Source organism: Semicossyphus pulcher, unplaced genomic scaffold, assembly GCF_022749685.1.
Source record: "Semicossyphus pulcher isolate SPU_LCO1_2020_fin unplaced genomic scaffold, fSemPul1.0.p SCAF_11, whole genome shotgun sequence".
Classification (NCBI taxonomy): Eukaryota; Metazoa; Chordata; class Actinopteri; order Labriformes; family Labridae; genus Semicossyphus; species Semicossyphus pulcher.
Genome location: NW_027211615.1, coordinates 26,952,713 through 26,973,597, shown reverse-complemented (window position 1 = coordinate 26,973,597; position 20,885 = coordinate 26,952,713). Strand labels below are relative to the sequence as shown.

Here is a 20,885-nt window from a genome sequence, read left to right as displayed (position 1 = left end):
TGCTTTTGTCTATAGGCATGCTGCCCCACACAACAATTACGCTGCCATGCATGAAGATGGTGTGTGTGTGTTTGTGTGTGTGTGTGTGTGTGTAAGAAGAAAGGGGAGGGCGTAAGGAGAGGAGGGGGGGGATCCAGATGTTGGGTTCATTCTCATTCTACCCCATCCCATTTATTTTAATCCATCTCCCTCCCCCACAGCATTGTATAGCCAGCCATCTGTACACACACACACACACACACACGCACACGCACACGCACACGCACACACACACACACACACACACACACACACACACGCACACAGCCTCCAGCTCAGCCAGGTGGTTGGGTGGCCTCAAATGTGTCCTCGTGCACCTCTGGCTCCGTGTTGATTGGAGTGAAAGCAGCTCGTATGAAATTAAGCAGAGCTGCTGTTAAAGTGGGTCACTGAGTGTGTGTGTGTGTGTGTGTGTGTGTGTGTAAGGATTGCAGTAGTGTATTTTTTTGTTTTTCAGCTGTGGAGTCTTATGAAAATTTGATGTGCAATATCTTGTACATGTGGCGAGCTGTTCGAGATGTAGGACATTTTCTAAACTGAGAGTAAGGGGAGAAATTAGACGCAGAGACGCCTTGATGCTGTTTCACAAGATTTTGCTCTGTAAAAACTCGACTTTTACACAATTTAAAACATATATAGTCGCAAAATACTCACAAAATGTTCCTTGTCAGTGTTTTTTCCGCCGTTTTGTCGTCTGGTGCTGATCCAGTATACCCAGTAAACGACACTTCTCTCACATCCTCCGTCCTTCTGGCAGTTTTTCACCCATTGCTGAAAAATGAGGTGTTAATATTTTCATGCACTGCACATGCCATTTCCCTTATTTGATTCTAATGTTGACATCTGTCTCTCTCTGTCTCTCGCAGCCAAGCATGATGTGAACGGCAACCAGACTCTTCCTCCTTTTCCAGACGGGACAGAAATGGTCATGTTCGGTAAGCATATCTTTGCCTTTAGTTGGTGAAGGCCTTTTATACGATCTAATGCACTGAAGAGGACAGTGCCTTATCAGTAACTCGGCCAGCAATATCTCTCATGGACATAAATAATTTGGTGTTCGCTTGTGTATATTTTAAGTCTTTTCCCACATAAAATTAGCAGTTGCTGTAGCTAAAGTAACAATCTCAAACTTTTTCATGTAAATAAATGTCTGTTAAGTCTCTATCTGTCGCCGAATGAGGTAACACAATGGTGATTGAGCCTATGGCCCACTGATGAAAGCCTTTGCATTTGCAGTATTACAGGCTGGGTGTCTGTGACACCCAGTTAGTGACGTGTTTTCCATCAGCCAGCAGTATTTGGTCTGCCAGAGAGGGTAGGCGGAGCTAAGCGGCTGCTTTTCCGCTCTCTGCAAGTGTTGCGAGTAAACAGTAATCTACTATGGCTGAACAAACAAAGAGAAGATGGATGACTACAGATACAACTTCAAAATCCGAAGAAGAACAAACAAACTCGATGCTCAGATGAAGCAAACAGTCTGAAAAGGAAAGCGACCGTCAGCCAGGAAAATCAAGAGTTAGAAGCGTGACAAAGGGAGCGTAGTTGCTCCATATATGATGTGACAAGTAAATCAATTAAGCCAAATCCATATATTGTTGTCCAAACATTGGCTACCGCTGACGTCTATATAAACTATTTTTAAATGTCCTCATGATATTATCTATTTAAGCTGTAGCCTGTGGCACTGTCCATGGTGCTGAAACAGCTTTAAAGAGCTGCTATATAGCTTTGAGAATAGTGGTTTACAAGTGGAAAACAATTTAATCAAATACAATGTAATAAATATGTATGCTAACTAGGGCTGTGATGGTACAGGTTTTTTCTAAGTGCAGTGAAATACTAACTACCGTGTACGGTTTGGCGGTTGACTGCTGCCCCTGGCCGAGGCAGCATCAACACCCGTTTTTTCTTTTAACTTTACCACCATCTATGAAGCCAACACAAGTTTTTCCTGTCACTCACTGCTGTGTTCATTTATCCTTCTTACTTACCGTGCTTGCGTGCTGTGGCTCCACGTGCGTGTGTTAGCGCTGATCATTCACCTTCCTCCTCCCGTCGCTGAGGTTCAGTTTAACGTTTTCTTTCATTTCTCGGGAGTGTCTTACTGCTGCATCTCCTGATTTCTGTTGTGCAAACATCATTCTTAAACTTAAACTTTAATGAAGACTTCAAACTAATATGCCAATCGATTGTAAAATATAGCATCTAATTATTTGTCTTTGTACTGGTTTATGTGTGTCGTTGCAGATGTTATGTGTTTGGTTTCTCTTCTTGAAGGTATGGGCTGCTTCTGGGGAGCGGAGAGGAAGTTCTGGAGACAAAAGGGGGTTTATTCCACCCAGGTGGGCTACGCAGGCGGATTGACAGTTAACCCCACCTACAGGGAAGTCTGCACAGGTAATTTTTGCATACCATCACACACTCGCACGTGGTGCACTGGGCAGCGTGTTGTCTACTGAGAGTTAATAGATTGTGGAAAACAGGACTCACATAAACAGAAGAGTGAATAATTTCCCTCAGGCCCCATTATACTGGGGCAGGGATGAGGGTGCTATTGATGCCTGACCACTCTGAGCAGCACAACAGTGTGTGTGTGTGTGTGTGTGTGTGTGTATTTCTGTGTGATGTGTGTCCAGACCTCCTGTTGATTCCCCAATCCATCCAGTACAAACTGAATCCATCGTTAGGCCTGCATCACCACCTGTCTCTTTCCTGTCTAAGTTTTTACTCTTTTAGACACTTCAACTAACAATGATCTGTCAAACAGTGAAAAGAGAGGTTGATTCATGGATATTTTCCCTCCTGATTATGCACATACAGCTGTACAACTCAGCTCTAATAAAGTGTGAAGATGTAACGTGAGAACAAAAAGGATACCTGAAAAGACTCAACTGGTTGTAGAAAGAGTCTGCAGCCGCGCTAGCGCCTTTAAGAAGCGGTGGATCACTTCAAGATGGTAACACCAATTTTGCAAATGTGACAGCAAAGATTTCACATATTTTTTAAGCCAAACCATGATCATTTACCAAACCTAATGAGGTAGTTTTAGCGTTTTAGTTTTTAAAATGGCCTCAGTTCAGTTAAATTCAGGAACATGTCATGGTTTGCGTCAAAATAAACACTGCCTGGCCAAAAACAAAGTCACACACACTCATACTTCATTTGATTACGTCACGCATTCACCGTGGCATCGTTTTGATAAGCTTATGCAACATAACAACATTTATTTCCATCCAGAGTTACATTCATTTTTCGCCAAGATCTCGTTTTGATGATGGGAGAGTCGTAAAGTCTGACAGCTCCCTAAAAGTGAAGCCAAACCCTCTCTATCGCCCCCTGCTGACTGGCTGCAGTATAGCTCATAAAGCCCGCCTCCTCCATGTTAACAGATGGGACATGTGTCAAACTATAAAATCAAAATACAAGCCAAATAAATGTTTCTCAAACATGGTTTCTGTCATTATAGTTAGTTCTTATCATGCTGATTTACGTCCAAGTGTTCATTTGGCTGACAAGTTTATTTTTAATTAGTTATTTGATGCTGTCAAAAGGATGATTGACAGCTCTGTTGACCAATACGGCTCCTGCAGCCGATCTGTTCCGGATTAGCAGAGTAGAGGACGAACGGCGAGAGGAGACGTAACTAAAACAATCACTACAGTCATTGAAGTTTCCATACCTGTGAACGTTAACCTCAGACCAACACAAGAAGCTGTTCTGCTGTTAAACACACCGGCGTGCGGGATCCTTGCTGTTTTTTTGGTAAGTTTAGTGTTTGTTTGGGTTAGAGGAAGTGGCTACGGCGGCGCCACCCGCCGATCTCTACTGCGCAGTCTCTGGCTCCAAATGACGTCACCATCGCAAGATGGCAGCGACTATCACAGGGGGGCTGTTTTGGCATCACTTTCATACAATGGGAGCAGATGGAGACGCGTCGTCCATCTATACATACAGTCATTGGTACAAACATGAGCTTTCCAAATCTAGGGTTATGATTTAGAATTGGCTGACGCAGTTTCAACAGCGAAATGCTCACCTGCTCACCTGCTGATGTTAGACATGTACATGTTTACCATGTTTACTTTCTTAGTTTAGCTTGTTAGCAGACATTTGTTAATACGCACTGAACACAAAGTGCAGCCGCTAGTTTTTATAGGTATTTGTTGTCTTAAAGCAAAGTCTGTGATAATTTAAAGTTTGATCCTATTATATATTATAACTAGTACATTTCATAAGCTTATCTTATCTTATCTTCTCAGTTTTAGTTGCATTACTTCCAGGAAGCATCCAGTGTTCTTGCATTTTCTCGGAGATCTGTTAAACAGGCTAAAACACCTGCTGAATATATTAGAAGTGCTTGAAAACACCAGTCGATCTGTTTTGTTGTATTGTCAGCAGAGGACAAACATTTCACAAAGCTCACAGCTCAATTTGTTGGCTGTGTTTGGAGTCATGGTTGAATATGCAGTGCACACAAATCACACTTTCCAACATGGCTCCGATGTTCTGCACATTTGTTTCTGTGACTTCCCTCAAGATGTAAAAACAATGAGCTCAAAAGATTTCTGTGGTGCGGGCGTTTATTGATCCGTGAAAGCACAACTGAAATGTACAAAACATTCTCACAAAGAAAAATAATTACACAACATACATAAACAATATATCTCTAATTTAACTCTACTGTTTAAATTAAATACTTGCGGCTTACAAAGATGCTCTACAGTAGCAACCTCACAGCCGTCACGTGAACATAATCAATATGATAATAACGTTATACAATAACCAAATCAAAACACTTCCTACCTCATTCACCATCAAGTAACAAATTCTGTTGAAAACTCCACTTCTTCAGGACACAGAACAACAAAGTAAAACTTGCTCTGGATCTCTGGAACGATGCTCTTACGCTTCAGCTCAGCATGCCTGTGTCTACAAAAAAAACACTCCCCGACCCTGTGATGACGGCGAACACAAGTTCCGCTCTATTTTAATATCCATCCATCCATCCACTATCTATACCGCTTATCCTGTTCAGGGTGGCGGGGAGCTGGAGCCAATCCCAGCTGTCATTGGGCGAAGGGTGGGGTTACACCCTGGACTGGTCGCCAGTCAATCACAGGGCTGACACATAGAGACAGACAACCATTCACACTCACACCTATGGGCAATTTTAGAGTCACCAATTAACCTTACAAGCATGTCCTTGGACTGAGGGAGGAAGCCGGAGACCCCTGAGAACCCACGCATGCACGAGGAGAACATGCAAACTCCACACAGAAACCGGGGTTTGAACCAGTGACCTTCTAGCTGTGAGGCAACAGCGCTAACCACTGCACCACCGTGCACCCCCCTATTTCAATATATATGGGTAATATATATATTATAACTATTTATTTCTTTATTCCTTGTATCTATTAACAAAATTCTTATTTATTAAAACGTAAACTATTTTTGTATTTATATAAAATTATTAAATGAACTAAAATGGTTTAACTGCTTCTGCTGTAATTGTTATAAGACCAACAGTCTGTAGTTTTACATTTTATGTAGAAATATATCTTTAAACTTTGTACATTTTCTAATATGTATTACAGCATTTATAACCTAAGCTAAACTGCTAATTTATATATAAATAAAAACAGCAACATGAGAAGCACAAAACCCAGAATTCAACAAGAAATCACAGGCTGAACACCACAAGAGACCAACTGTTTAATACAAGATGCTTTCAAACACATGTATTCTGAATAACCAGTGAATTTAAAATAATTGAATACACATTTTGCCGATCAATATTACTTTTTCTTCATATTCCTACATTCCTATGTCATTTAATGTGTTGGATGTATCCTAAACAAGCCTGCTGATGAAGAGAAGGTGTCTTTAAATGCTGAATTTTTCTGCTGTCTCTGTTTCCAAAGCAATAATGTTTAACTAAACATAAACCCGGTTTGAGCTGTTGGATGTGTTGTGTTTACACTAGCGCGATAACTTGGCAGAGCACTTAAAAAGAAGTCTTGGATAAATGAACTGCACACCTTTCCCTCTCTAAGAGAGACAGAAAAAACGAGATGATCTGCATATTCATTGTTGGTTAAATATTTACACTCAGATCAGTGTGGGTTTGAAATGTGCTGATTAAACTTCCTGTATGACTCGATTTAAAAACACTCCCACTCTCTTCATTATTTCTTCTCGTTTGCTCTTCCTGTGTGTTAATTGTTACTTGTTGTCACAGCCTCTACAATCAATGTGTTATTCTTTACTGTTACTCGAGGAACAACTAGAAAACAATGACTGCGGCTCAAAGAACATCTGGTGTATGACTCACATTTAAACGCAGGGACCCGACAACTTGAAAGGAAATATAAAGAAGAAAAATACGAACAATAGCTGCTAAAAAAATAAAGTCAATCAGTTCATCGTTTTACAGGTTAATCATAAAGACATTAATGAATTTATGTTACATAAGTTGTGTTCTTTCTGCAGCATTCTGCAAACGCCTGCAGGGAGAGAAACGACATTCGTAGATAAATTCAACGGACATGCACCGTCATGATCACCATTGCAGCCGCCACTTTTACAACGATCAACGTTAGCGCACCGGTAGCTTTATTCATTTTACCCTGACTTTAACAGGCTACAGGTGCGGCGTAAGACCAGCACATTATTGCTCAGGCGTATCGTCTCCTTTTTCTCTTGTGTGCCCTCTTCTGAATCGGCAAAAAACATCACTCTGCATCTGAGCAGAGCAATTTTTTAGAAATGCTGTGAACTCAATTTAGACTAAACAAGTTCATGTAACTAACTGTAATCAATTACTACAACTTACAGAGTTCCAAAAATTTGTAAGTACCACAATAATCATCTTTGAGTTACTGCTAATCCATTGGGACGAGTTGCGTCAAATTCCTTTGAGGATTGAGTTAAAGGTGTAATCAGTAGGATCGATCAACAACACATCCAAACTGGGCCCCTCCTCCTGTGCTCTTGGTCACCAGGAGCTCACTCTCACTCTCTCGTGCAAGAACACGCCCACCCTGCCGAGCTAACACCAACAGCACCATGGTTACCTTTGTAACCGCCGGTTACTGTTGCGCTAGTTCGCTAACCGCCAGTTAGCTTGTCCTACCAGGTCTGAGGCACCTACCTGTCCAACAGAAAGAAGGCCAATTTTGCATCGCTCTTTCGCCATGTTTGCCGGTCTGAATGGGGCCCAGCTGCTTATTTGAGCCACTCCCACACTCCCCTGTACGCTGTGATTGGCTCAGGGAACCACAACAGCGCCCCTCCTGAAACGCCCTGTGCAAAGCACAACAACAGAATAGATGCAGAGGGAAGGGTCTCACAGGGGTCTGCACACACTCACCAACACACATGTATAGAGGCCCATAAGTGATGATTTGTCATGCGAGATGTGTGGAAGTGGGCGGGGCATCGGCACAGTCTTTTGACCTCATGTAGATAATACTACAACCTTTGCTTTGTGTTAATAAATCGGTCAAATGAGGACAACGCAGTAAGCGGCTGCAGCTGTGATTCTTGGATATCTATGTGTGAGTCAAGAAGTGGAGCCCTGTTCAGGAGGTTTGAAACTTTGGAACTGGCCAGAGCTGTTTATTTTTCTATGAAAATCCTACTTATTATACCTTTAAGTTAACTTACTCCTTTTATTAAGATGTTTTACAGTGATAGGAGCGCCGGGGACACAGCAGGTATCCTTGAAAATTCTTCAAACAAAGTCCTTGGTTGTATTCAAAGAAGCCATCAGAACAGTCCTTAGACGGGATTTGATGATGTAACATCCTCAAAATTCAGCGATTTAAGGACGCTTCATTGACTAAAGGAAGCATCCACTGTCTTCAGTCCTATTGCATTATGGGATCTATAGACCTTTTGTGGTAAACGATCGATCTCACAGTCTGTTTAGATAGTAAAATAATGTAAATGTAGGATAATTGTACAGTTAAATGTATATTACGTGGGTCGCAGCTCTCTGCAGCTTCATTCCAACCACTTCTTTATTTCCCATCTTGTCCAAGATGAATTTATTCCTGCGAGATTGCCCCGGCGAGGCATTAATTTAATATCGACCGCTGCTTTGTCTCTGTTCGCCAATATCTACCGTAGGAATCCATAACTCCTGATATTAAAAAAGTAATAAGGCACAGAGAGAGAGAAAGAGAGAGATAGGAGTGGAGGTAGAATGAGAGATGGGAGGAAGATGAGGTGCAGCGTAATGGGTCACACTCATTACCACCACCAGCTGCTATCTTTCTGTCTGAGGAAGGATCGTTTGTTATGGTTGAACGTTATTATCAGCTCTGGATTAATAGGGACTTTTCAAGGACGAAAACTGTATTTGGTCGTTTTAGCTGTAAATTGTTGAATTCCTAGAAACTTTTTTACATTTATGTCTGTGCCCAATGGTCACCCACCTTGGTAATGGAATCAACCCATGTATTCACACCATTTGAGGGAATCAGATAAAGCCCCAGCTAGCCATCTGCTAGCCTCTGATTGATTGGTTAGCTAGCAAGATGGCTGAAGGAGAGAAGAGCTCAGAAAATGTTTCTGATGAAGACCTCGTGGTAAAAAATTAACAGCATTTCTGTTATTTGACAGCAAAGAGACAACTGTAAGTGACAGCTAATTTGCTCTCACATATGACCTCACAGATGTTGTGTTTTTGTGTTTTGCAGGTCGGACCGGTCACACGGAGGTGGTGAGAGTTGTTTTCCATCCAGAGAAGATCAACTTGGCCAAGCTGCTCAAGGTTTTCTGGGAGAGTCATAACCCGACTCAAGGTACAAACTCATCCTTAAACATATTAATAACAGAACACCTAAAGGAGAACACATTGTGTTGTTAACGTGTTGATTTTTCTCATGAAAATTCTAATTTAAACATGCCAATCATTAAACTAAACATGTTAGCTACTAATTGTGCTTTACGTTAGCTTATTAGCATTAATAGTTTTCCTAAAACACTGTTGTCCTTAGTATATTTATATGCTACCATTGGCATGTGATAAAACAACTATCGGATGTTAGCATAAATAAAATGTAGCATGTAGCATTTCTTATGTCTAGGGCAACTGAAGAAGAATTTTATGCTAGCCTTTTTTAAACATGCTACTCAACACCACTCAAGCATGTTTTATTGCTTCCACACTACCTCTGTCATGTTAACATGTTGACATTTATCATGTAACTTCTAGCTTGTTAACATTTCAGTGTGCTAATCATGAAATTTTACAGCATGTTAGCTACTAATGTCAGCCTCAGCAGCAACTAACTGTGCTTTATATTGAATGCTAACATTAGCCTGTTAGCATTAATAGTTTTCTTAAAACACTGTTGTCATTTGCATATGCCAACATTGGCATGGTAATAAAACAACTATCGGATGTTAACATGCTTGAAATGTAGCATGTGACATTTCTCATGTCTTGGGCAACTGAAGAAGATTTTTATGCTAACCTATTTAAACGTGCTACTCAACAGTTAGCATGTTTTTTGCATCCCCTCAACTCTTTCATGTTAACATGTTGATGTTTATCATCTAACTTCTAGCTTATTAACATTTGAATATGCTTATCATGAAATTTTACAACATGTTAGCATGCTAATGTCAGCCAAAGCCATAGCCTAAACTCAACTGTGCTTACACTGAATGCTAACATTAGCTTGTAAGCAAGCAATGATTAACAGTCTTCTTAAAACCCTGTTGTCATTAGCACATTTATATGCTAACCTAACCTTAGCATGTTAATGCAGTATATTGTTAGCAGTATGATAACATGCTGGAAATTAAGCATGTAACATTTTATGTGTCTGTGAAGAGTGAAGAGTTATATGTTGAAGTATTAAGTCGGTGCTAAGTGCTGTGTCAGAGGCAACTGAGGATGGAACAGATTTTTATGCTAACCTTTTTAAAATGCTATTCGACATTTAGCATGTTAGGTTGCTAACATACTAACACTATCTTGTTGTTGTTTAACATTTAACTTGCATGTTAACATTGTGACATGCTCATTTAGAAAATTAAAGGATGTAAGAATGCTAATCTCAGCTAGCATGATAAGGACTCATTTAATTCCGTCATTAATGTGAGTCTCAGAGTCCCTTCACTTTGCACTATATTGAAAGAGGACACTAGATTCATCAGTATTTATCCTCTAGGGATCATAAATGTCTGTAACACAACTCTTTCTCTTTGACCAAAGTCTGGGACTGACAGACTGACTGACACAAGTTGCCATCTTTAGAGCCAAAACACTCGATTGGCTCAGACCTTGGAGCTAACCAAACATTGTGTTTGACAGGCTGACGAGCTGACATTGAAATGATGAAAGGATACATGATGAAATGATCAGCTCACAGTCAAAAACAGCCTTTAGTTCTGCCAAGACAGACGAGTTTTATTTTTGGAAATGCTGTCAGCTGTTGTTTTCAGATGATTTGATGTCGCATCTGCCAAGAACGGAGGAAGAAGGCTGAAATCATCCGCTGAAATTCTGTTTTTTTTTCTCTGTGTGTGTGTGTGTTCAGGGATGCGTCAGGGGAACGATGTTGGGACTACATACCGCTCTGCCATTTACACCTACACTAAGCAGCATTTTGAGGAAACGTTAGCCTCCAAAGATGAATACCAGAAGGTACACAAATCTATTAATCAGTCCACCTTTAATTCTCCATCATCAGTCATCTCTCTTCATATGTGTCTCCTCTCCCCCTCCTTTCTTCCTCTTCTTTGTCACTTCCTCTTTTTTTCCTACTTGACTACATTTCCCACAATGCCCCTCCATCTCTCTGCATTCGAATCGGTCTCAGAAACATTCACAGACATTTTTTAGCGTCGTTAGATGAATACTGAAATATGATAAATGTGTGTGCATGTAACATTTACCATACATGTCCACATGCTTTTAAATTCAACAGACACACACACACACGTTCACACACTCTCTCTCCTGCTGAGACTTCTGCACCACTATCCCACCAACAGGGCTTGTTGCCATGGAAACTGACGAGGAGGAGGTTACTCTATTGTATTATTTCTTTTCTTTTCAAGTGAAGGCTGGTCTTCATTCAAGTCGCCCTTTTCTCTCATTCTTCTCCTTCTTTATTCCTCGTTTATTTAACTAAAACCTTCTTAATTTAAGCGGGATTTGTCTCTTAAAGTCCCTCTGCTCTTTGTTTAAACCTCTCCACCTCCATCACGGCTGAAGTCCAGCCTCTAAATAAATCTAACACTGTATTTATGATGTAATAGAAACACTCGCTGATGTGGTTCCTGGATTTCAGCACTCAATTTGATATGCAAACGGAAAGCAGTTTTGTGTAGACAAGAGCATTTGGAAGTGATGCCCTTACTTTTAATTTATCGTCTCAAATAAGTAAAATATACACATTTGTCAAACAATAGACTGACAATGCTATATTCTAATAAAGCACCACTGCAACACTGAAACTGTACTCATGAGTAAAACCCTTTTCAGACTTTGGATATGTAACATCGCTGGATTTATCCTGTGTTAAAGTTAAGGTGTTTTAGCAGTCAGATATAGGTGTCTATAACATTTAATCTTCCTCATGGCTCTATTACGTGATGATACATTTACAGAAAAGCTACGCCCACATTAATGTATTTTCATTAAAAAGACAGCGTTTAAAGCAAAAATCATCTCAGCCTTTATTCGATAGGACAGTGGATCGCCTCGGAAACATGGGAAGAGTGGGGATCACATGCAGCAAAGAGCTGAGGGTCGGACTTGAACACGGGGCCGATGCATTGAGGACTGATCCTCTGTATATGGGGCGCGCACCTCATCGACTGAGCTTAAATGGTGGCATCATTTGTTTTTGTCCTATACATTTAAACACATTCATGGAGTTTTCCAACTAAAAGAGTTTCCAAAAGGGGTTTAATAATGCTTAAAGAGAAGGTATTTTGCTGTTTCACATTTTAAAGTTTAACCTTGCAAACATCTCCATGTGGTGTTCTTCATGTGCTACAAGACATATCAGGGACAACATCAGCAGTCATCTCCATGGCTGGGCCTGTCTGTTTTTAAACTGCAGTGTACCAAGGACAGGCTGAACAACACGTTTTCAGATTGGCAGGTTTGAGACGTCACAAACCTAAGGAGCCAATCCCGTTAATGGACGTGGTGACGCTATGCATATCATCATGTGCAACCTATGGCGACCACTTCAGCTGTAACGTCATTGTAATTTTGCAAACTCACTACTAACGTTAACGTTACTGCTAATTACTACATTTCAAGCTAGCTTAGTTTCAACAAGTTGCCATTAAACGACGGCAGACGTGTTTTGTTTTTTGCGACAGAGGGGGCGGTTGGAAATGTGCATAGTGGGCGGGGCCTATGCAGATACAGGAATTTTTAATGAGGGAGAAGGAGGAGATGCCTTGGGGGGAAATTAAGGTAATTAAACGTATTTTGCAGAAAAAAACATATCAGACACAATTTATTATTTCAAGCAGAGCATTTTATATGTCTTAAAACATGACTGGAGCTGCTCTTTAAGACATATAAATAATGTTACAATGTTGGATGTCCAGACTAAACGTGGGTGAAGTTTCAAATCTGTACGTAAAAGTATGTTGGAGTAATCCCCAGGCTTCTCAGCTCAGTCTGCAGGCTGCTGCAAACTCCAGGTTTCACAACGTTATTTCTACACGATACACTTTGTGACGTCACACAGCTTCGGAGAGCTGGCCAATCAGAAGAAAGCGGGCTTGTAGGGGCGTGGTTTGGAAGCTAGGCGTAGATGTAGCAAAAGTTATGTGTTTTAAACTTAAATGTGTAAGTGTGGATGTAGCCAAAGCGTCAGTTGCTAGCGCGATGTCTGTCACCTGGGAGTGGTGCGATAAAAATGTGATGATAGCATGAAAGACGACGACATTTGTGTTTGATTTTTAGTCTAATAATAAACCTTCTTGTTGTAGTTAATGCAGTGATTATTTTTTTAGGATCTGGAGCATTTCATATGAATGAAATTATAGTGAAGTATTGATGGTTGCTCTATTACAGTGGATACTAGTTATATTTCTATTTTCTAACCTTCTGCTTATCGACTGATCTGCTCTGAGAAGCTCTTGATCTTTTAGGACTATAGTGATTGAGTCGATAGAAAGATTCTCCTCTTCTAACCACCTCATCTCTCTATCAATCTCTCTAGATTTTGTTTCCTCTCTCAATTTTTTCTCACCAGATTGTCTCCCCCCACCCTCTCCCATCTGTGTGTGTGTGTGTGTGTGTGTGTGTGTGTGTGTGTGTGTGAGTGAGAGAGAGGGAGCAGTTGGCCTATAGCAAACACACTGCATGCCAAACCATCTGGGCTTTAAATCTGTCCTCCACAGAAATCGCTTTAGTTGCAAAACTAATGCACAAACACACGAGCACACACATATGCATACATTGAAATCATGTTTTGACTCGGTTGTTTTAATGTCCGTAAACATATATGTGATTTATGTTGCGTTTAAGTGCCAAAAAACTCAATAATTCAGTGTTTTTTTCCCCCTCTCTGTTGAGTAAAGATGCATCGTTTCTTCCGTACGTTGAGTTTGCATGCATGTTCTCGGCGCCATCTTTAAAATATTGATGAATTTGTGCCCCTTTAATTCTTGGGTGGAGTCTTTTTTTTCTGTTGGCGAAGCTTTTTGTTAGCTGCTGTTCTTCTTTTTGTCCCTGCAGCCAGGCTAGCTATGGAAGCTAATGCTAACTAGCTAACTAGCTTCTTCTCCCTCGTTCTAATAAACGTAAAACTCAAAATGCGTCACAGGAAGGAGGGTTTTCCAAGGACAGGCCTGCAAGAATTTGTCCAATAATTTCTTGCACTACATCTGCGGCTACATTTTAAACATGCAAATATAAAAACATGTAGATATAAGAGGGTAGAAAATGATACACAGATGAAAAAAGAGAACAGTTTGGGCAGGAAGTGGTGCTAAAACGAGAGAATAGTCGGCTTAATTTGACTGTCAGGGTGTTGACTGTGTTCGCTTTGCTGCCTGGCTTGATTGCATTGTTCACACACAGAGTGATTGGGGAATTTGGTGTGTGTGTTTCTGTTTGTGTGTGTGTGTGTGTGTGTGTGTAAGGTACAACAGCACTGCAGAAAATTACCTTGCAGGCGGCTGGCGGTCGTCTGCAGCATGAAAGGAGCCTCCCTTTTCTTCCCCTGCCTCCTACCCATCATTAGGGTGTGCACTGCGTCTAAAATGGCAGGTGGAAGTGTGAGTGTGTGTGTGTGTGTTTTTGTGTGTGCGTGTTGTTGCATGCTTGCTTTATGTAATAATGTGTGCTCGCTCAGTGGGTGCAAGCATGGGTGCTGAAGCAGTTTGTACTCATTGTTCTGGCATCTCTTCCCCTCTTGATGCTCGTCTCAGCTACATTTTCTGTCATAAATCTCCTTCTAAACACAAGCTGCTTTTCTTTCCTCCTTCTTCTCTTTCTTTGTCTCTGAATCCCTCCTTTTTCTGCGTTTTGAACATGCCAGCTTCACCTGTTTTCATTCCAAATTTTTTCACTCCTCTCTCTGCGTCTCGTGGGTGCTTATCAGTATTGTTCACATTTGCCTGCTTTACCAGAGCAGTCAAGGTATTTGCATTTCAAATGAGAAATCTACTTCTCTGACATGCAAATTAATGGATGTGAATTATGCATTTATAGCAGGCTGCTAACACAGCGGCAGGACCAGCCTAAACAAACGCACGGGAGCGCTGAGGAGGCAGGCAGGGCGGTTGAGGATGCAACAAGAGTGACGGAAAACGCTGCCATTTTGGGCGTCACAGGTTGTGTTGCATTCGATTTAAAAGCTCAGATATGTAATTTAAAGCTCTTTAAAGCCAATATTTTGTGCAGATATTTATTATTCTAAAGTAGTGGACCTACAGGAAATTATTTGGAGCTCATCGCTGTATGCTTGAAAACTGTCTCGACTGGAGATTCCCATCGCTGACAGTAGATTCAAAGTGTCAAAACACGTCAAAACGTCAAGTTCATTTAGTTGAACATGCAGGCTACTCTCTAAAAAATGATCAGCCCTAACACAACTTTCAAATTTGAGCATGCTTTCCAAGACTAGAAGATGATCTTACTGGCTTTTGCCTTTATTAAACAGGACAGTGGATAGAGTCTGACATGTGGGAAGAGGCAGTGGGCATGAGCTAAGGGCCGAGGGTCGGAGTCTAACCCGATTTGCTGCGTCAAGGACTGTGTCCCTAAACGTCGGGCACGCGCCCCAACTGCTGAGCTAATCCGGCACCCAAATGTGTGTGTTCGTAGTCCTCATATTCCTTATATCTGAAAAGAGCTGCAGACACCTGAAAGTGTATCTTCAAAAACCTTAATTCCAGCTTTACTCTGACTAATCCGACATGCAACATATGTAACCAGCAAATGGCAAGTCGTAGCCTCCACCGTCAGTGAGAAAGAAAGCAAACACAGGATTCATTGAAAGCAGCGTTTCTTTGTGGAGCTCAGATGCTTTTGCCTTTTTGCTTTTGGCTGGAAGGTAAAACTGTGTCCTACTTTTTCCTGCAACTAGAAAATCACTCAGAAACAAATTGGTGCATTAATCTTAAAGTTCAACTGTAATTCAAAGGCTGCTGAATGCTTCAACTTTGCAACAGTTTACAATGTGATTAGTCTGCAAATTTCTACAGATTAGGTCGACTTATTGTGTTACTTTTACTACAAGTGTGCAATATATTGTGTATCCTCTGGCTATTTACTTCCCCTTGTTGTACAAGAGTCAAGTCAAAATCCCCCCGGAGCGGGCGCTGCCATCTTGCTCATCTGTATCCAGAGTGTGTGCAGTAGAGATCGGCTGGTGGAGCCGCAGTCTTGACGTCCCGCCCCTTCCTCTACCCGACACACACCTTTACCTTGTGTCCTTGCCGTGTTGGAGCCCTCAGGTGGGCTCAGTCTGCAGCAGAGCAGCTTCTTGTGTCAGTCTGAAGCAGATATTCACACTTATGGAAAGTTCACTGACTGTAGTGTTAGTGACGTCTCCTCTCGCCGTTCCTCCTCTACTCTGCTGCTCAGGAACAGAACGCTGCAGGAGCCCCATTTGTCAACAGAGCTGTCAATCATGAGGCCACACCCCCTTTTTATAGCATCAAATAACTAATTAAAAATAAACTTGTCAGAAAAATGAACACTTGGACATAAATCAGCATGATAAGAACTAACTATAATGACAGAAACCATGTTTGATGTTATAGTTTGACTCATGTCCCATCTGTTAACATGGAGGAGGCGGGCTTTATGAGCTATACTGCAGCCAGTCAGCAGAGGGCGATAGAGAGGGTTTAGCTTTGTTGACTTTCTTTCTTTGCCTTGTCCTATTTCTTATCTCCCCGTGTGTTTGAAAGGTACAACATATAAATAAATGTGCTTACTGTATGGAAAACTCTTCTCTGCAGTCTGAGTCATAACGAGTATAATGAATATATATATATAATATATAATGAATAATGAGTGGAGACTCCCGTTCTGACTCTTCGGCTGGGTTGTAAATTGTTGTGTCAGAACATGAAGTGATGAATCAAACAGCAGGAAGCAAACAGACTGTCCATTAAGAAGCTTAAACTTGCCAACGTTACATCTTCTGCGTCTCTTTAGTATCTTCTGTTTAAAAGCCTCTCAGAGCCTCCGGGTTTGTTTGCTGACATCTTCTTTAACGGCCTCCGAGTGCTGACGTCAATGAAGTTGATGGTTTTCAAACAATTACCCCTCACTAACTATTAGAGGCAGCAATGTGTGAAATTACCCAGCACCACTTTGAGTCTGAATGTTGTTTTTGGACTAAAAATAAACTTTAAGTATTTCCCGGAGGAGATCTTTTCCACTTGTAGTGCAGCGTCTGCAAAATGACAGCGTCATACTTTTCCAAAATACTTTTTTACTGCTGTTCTTTTCCATCTCTGTTCTTTCTGTCACGTAATGTAGAGATTTATAGATCGGGATGTGCAGCACTGGCATTATAATTAGTTTTTAATATGCTACCCTGCTTGTTATGACAATATAAAGTTTGCCTGTTTGACAATTTCACCGTCTTTTAATGATTAGAAATCAGAAAAGGGTTCAAGCTGAAACCATCGACAACAGTTGGAGCTAAGGTTTACATGAATATGTACAATAACAAGGAAACAGAACTCACACAATTGTAGTTCTTCAGGAAAAGTATCACAACTGAAATGTTAACCTCAACGCCGAACAGGAAGTACAACAAAAGATATGTCCACCTCTTTATATGCAATTTCAATTTGCACATAAAAAAGTGGCTTCTGCGCCAATGGGGACAAAAACATCACAAGAAACAAACATCCTTTACAATGTCAAGTTGAACCCTCTTTTTCTAAGATGGTATAATGGCTCATGACTTCAGCATTTATGCTACAAACTGCTGATCTTCATATATTCGCTTAACAATAGTTAAAATGTTACAAATTTATCAGACGCTTTTGTCCAAAGCGGCGTACACCTGAGAGTTAATACAGCACAAGCATCAAGACAAAGTCAGTAAGTGCCAACAAACACCAACAGTGCGATCGGACACAGGTGCCGACCGGCAGAGCAAAGGGCGTAACATCAACAACATCAGCAATTCATCATCATCATCAACATCATCAATATCATTAAGGTCAGAGGTGTTCATAAAGAGCTGCGTCTTTAGCTTCTTCTTAAAGGTGAAAGGGACTCTGCAGACCGAGTGGTGTTTTGTAACTCGTTCCACCACCGGGGGGACGACTGAGGAGAAGAGTCTAGTTAGAGACTTAGGGCCCTGTTGTGATGGGAGTACCAGGCGCCTCTCATTGGCAGAGTGGGCGGGACGGAGTGTAGACCTGGATGAGGGCGTTGAGGTAGGCAGGAGACGTTTTTGTTGCTGTTTTGTAAGCGAGCAACAGGGTTTAGAATTTGATGCGAGCGGTGACTGTGAGCCAGTGGAGGGATATGTGCTGTATTGGGTTGATTGAAGACCAGTCGCGCTGCTGCGTTCTGGATCATCTGCAGAGGTGAATGTGCCTGCAGGAAGGCCTGCCAGGAGGGAGTTGCAGTAGTTGCAATAGCGTTTGAACACATGGTTAAATTCTCAAGACTTTTTTTGCTGATAATGTGGCAATTGGGTGAAACAAAGCACATGTTCACAAAAGTAAAACAAAAACGATTTAAAGGTGTAATAAGTAGGATTTTTTCCTGCATTTTGTCAACAACACATTCAAACTGGGCCCCTCCTCCTGGACTCTTCGTCACCAGAAGCTCACTCTCACTCTCTCATGCGAAGACACGCCCATCCCGCTGAGCTAGCACCGACAGCATCACAGTTACCGTTGCGCTAGCATGCTAACGGCCCGGGTAGCTTGTCCTACCCGATTTGAGGCACCTACCTGTCCAACAGAAAGAAGGCCAACTCTGCATCACTCTTTCGCCATGTTCGCCGGTCTGAATGGGGCCCAGTTGCTAATTTGAACCACTCCCACGCTCACCTATACGCTGTGATTGGCTCAGGGAACTACAACAGCGCCCCTCCTGAAAACGTCCCGTGCAAAGCAAAACAACAGAATAGATGCAGAGGGAAGGGTCTCACAGGGGTCTGCACACACTCACCAACACACATGTACAGAGGCCCATAAGTGATGATTTATATTATATTATATTTGTAAAAGTCTATGTTCTATTTTTCTAGAAAAATCCTACTTATTACATTAAAGGCCAAATAAAGCTGGGACAACTAAGATAGCTAAAACAGCTGTCTTAATTAGCAGAAAGAAATAGATTTCTACCATCTCAAGCTTCTTTAATACAAAAGAACCTACAAATAATGGACCAACTGAAACATTGGGAGAAATTTAAAAAGTCTGTCATGTGTACCCGATACATAGCTGAGAGCTTTCTGTTGTCTGATGTGTCAGAAGCTTCGTGTTTGTGTCCCTTTCTGGGTTTCAGGAGCCGTCATGTCGGGAGGAAGAACAGCATGTTTTTAGATAAAAGGCTTAGCATGTAAATGCCAAACTAAATTTAACTCTTCCACCCTTCATAATATGATCAAATAAGCAGTCAACATGTATGCAGCGCATGCTTAAAAAAACTAAGCCGCTCAGCTCCTGTAGGAATTAAAGTTTCATAACTGTGTGTCTTTTCAAGCTCGCTGAGTTTCTTTGTCTTTTAATTTACCCACACGCCATCTGGATGAGTAATTTTTGTCACAAGGAGGAGAGGGTGTCATCACCAACTGAGTCTGACTGTAAATGTGTGTGTGTGTGTGTGTATTGTCTGTTTGTACCAGTACCTGAAGCTCAGTACTTGTTTTGCATGAGCACATGAGGCTTATTTCTTCCTTTTCCTGAGATGCTAAGAAGGACTTTACAGAACGAGGCCTTGACAAGATTAGTTCAGATGAAAGTCAAATAATTATTGTGGTGAATCCTCGTTTAAAAGAGACAAACTATACAACTATAAACAGAAAAAAGTGCATAAAAAAACAGAATACAGTGTATATGTTTAAATATAATCCAAAAAAAATGCCTTGTTGGTTGTCAACATTAAAGAAATCAAATATAAATTAATTTCCCAACATACTCCCTCTATTTTTTCCACTTTTCTTGGCTTATTACTTCATTGTTCTTTGTTCTTGGACACCAAAAGAAATCCATGAAGTTTCCATCCTATTGTCTCTATTCTTTTATTGTCTTTCTGTCCTTTCTACTACCACATCTCCATTTGTTTTTCCCAGTGTATATCCTTGTTAATTTAAAAAATGTTCTGTCTTTTTGCTGCTGCTTTCAGGGACTCACAGAGGAAGGTTTCGGTCCGATCACAACAGAAATAGCTGAAGACCAGACCTTCTACTACGCTGAGGATTACCACCAACAGTACCTGAATAAAAACCCTGATGGATACTGTGGTCTGGCGGGGACGGGAGTCTCCTGTCCAATAGGGATCAAGTCTAAGGCCTAGATAGCCAATGACAGCCAGGAATAAACCTCAGACTGTTCAGTAAGGATGCAAAGATGAAGTGATTTTATGAACAGCTTTGGGTTTTAAATATATAAACATACTTTAGATCTTTTATGTATTGATTTCACAAACCTAGCTGCTCTATCTCTCTTACACAGAATGAATTGAGGCTGGTAAAGGCTGTCAGTCAACTCTGCTCTCTGCAGTAAACAGTAATCGTGGCCTCAGAGCTTATGCATATTACATGCGATATAAAAGTGATGCAATACGTCACTTTTCTAAAAGGCTACACTCTTTGACTCATGCATTTGAATTTCACATGTTAGATGCATGAAAGTGCATACAATCTAATGCACACCTGTAGGAGCGGTGTGTAGAATGACCAGAATAAAGTCCAGAGAAAAAGATCTCACATTTGACTGATTATAACAATCAGTAAAAGGCTGTACAATTAGATTTTCTTTTAGATTTAGAGAGTTTTTCTTTTTCACGCAACTACAGATAAAATGTATTTTTGTTGCTCAGACATTTATTTTAATAATGATTTTTTAAGAGAAGTTGATTTAAAACTTATGCAGTTTATTGCTTTCTTAAAGTCTGTCGATTAATCAAAATAAAACATACATTTAAAAGCAGAAGTCCCAACGTATCTTTTGTTTCCTGACTTCTAAGTGCTGTTTAAACTAGGTCAAAACCTCGCATGTGGCTGACCGCATCAGGTCAATGTGCGCTTTTGTGGGCAATGTGTTACAAGGACTGTCCTTATGAGGATGATGGCAACGTGTCTGAAAGCAGGTGGGTGCTGTGGACGTAGGTGAGGACAGCGGGCGAGCAGCGGAGGAGCTGGCAC

The 20,885-nt window shown here is 41.1% G+C and overlaps 1 protein-coding gene across 2 annotated transcripts in view; it reads left to right on the top strand.

Annotated features, from left to right (window-relative positions):
• The window catches only part of msraa (methionine sulfoxide reductase Aa), a 38,756-nt gene extending 18,095 nt beyond the window's left edge, over positions 1-20,661 (top strand). Inside the window, exons 2-6 of one of the 2 annotated variants that reach the window (XM_069656273.1) lie at positions 906-974; positions 2,317-2,436; positions 8,742-8,846; positions 10,593-10,699; positions 19,865-20,661. In XM_069656273.1, the coding sequence (XP_069512374.1) occupies positions 906-974; positions 2,317-2,436; positions 8,742-8,846; positions 10,593-10,699; positions 19,865-20,035 (572 nt within the window). In that variant the 3' untranslated portion in view covers positions 20,036-20,661. The remainder of the gene's footprint in view (positions 1-905; positions 975-2,316; positions 2,437-8,741; positions 8,847-10,592; positions 10,700-19,864) is intronic. The other variant, XM_069656282.1, reaches the window with a different exon arrangement.
• The last annotated feature ends 224 nt before the right edge of the window (positions 20,662-20,885 follow it).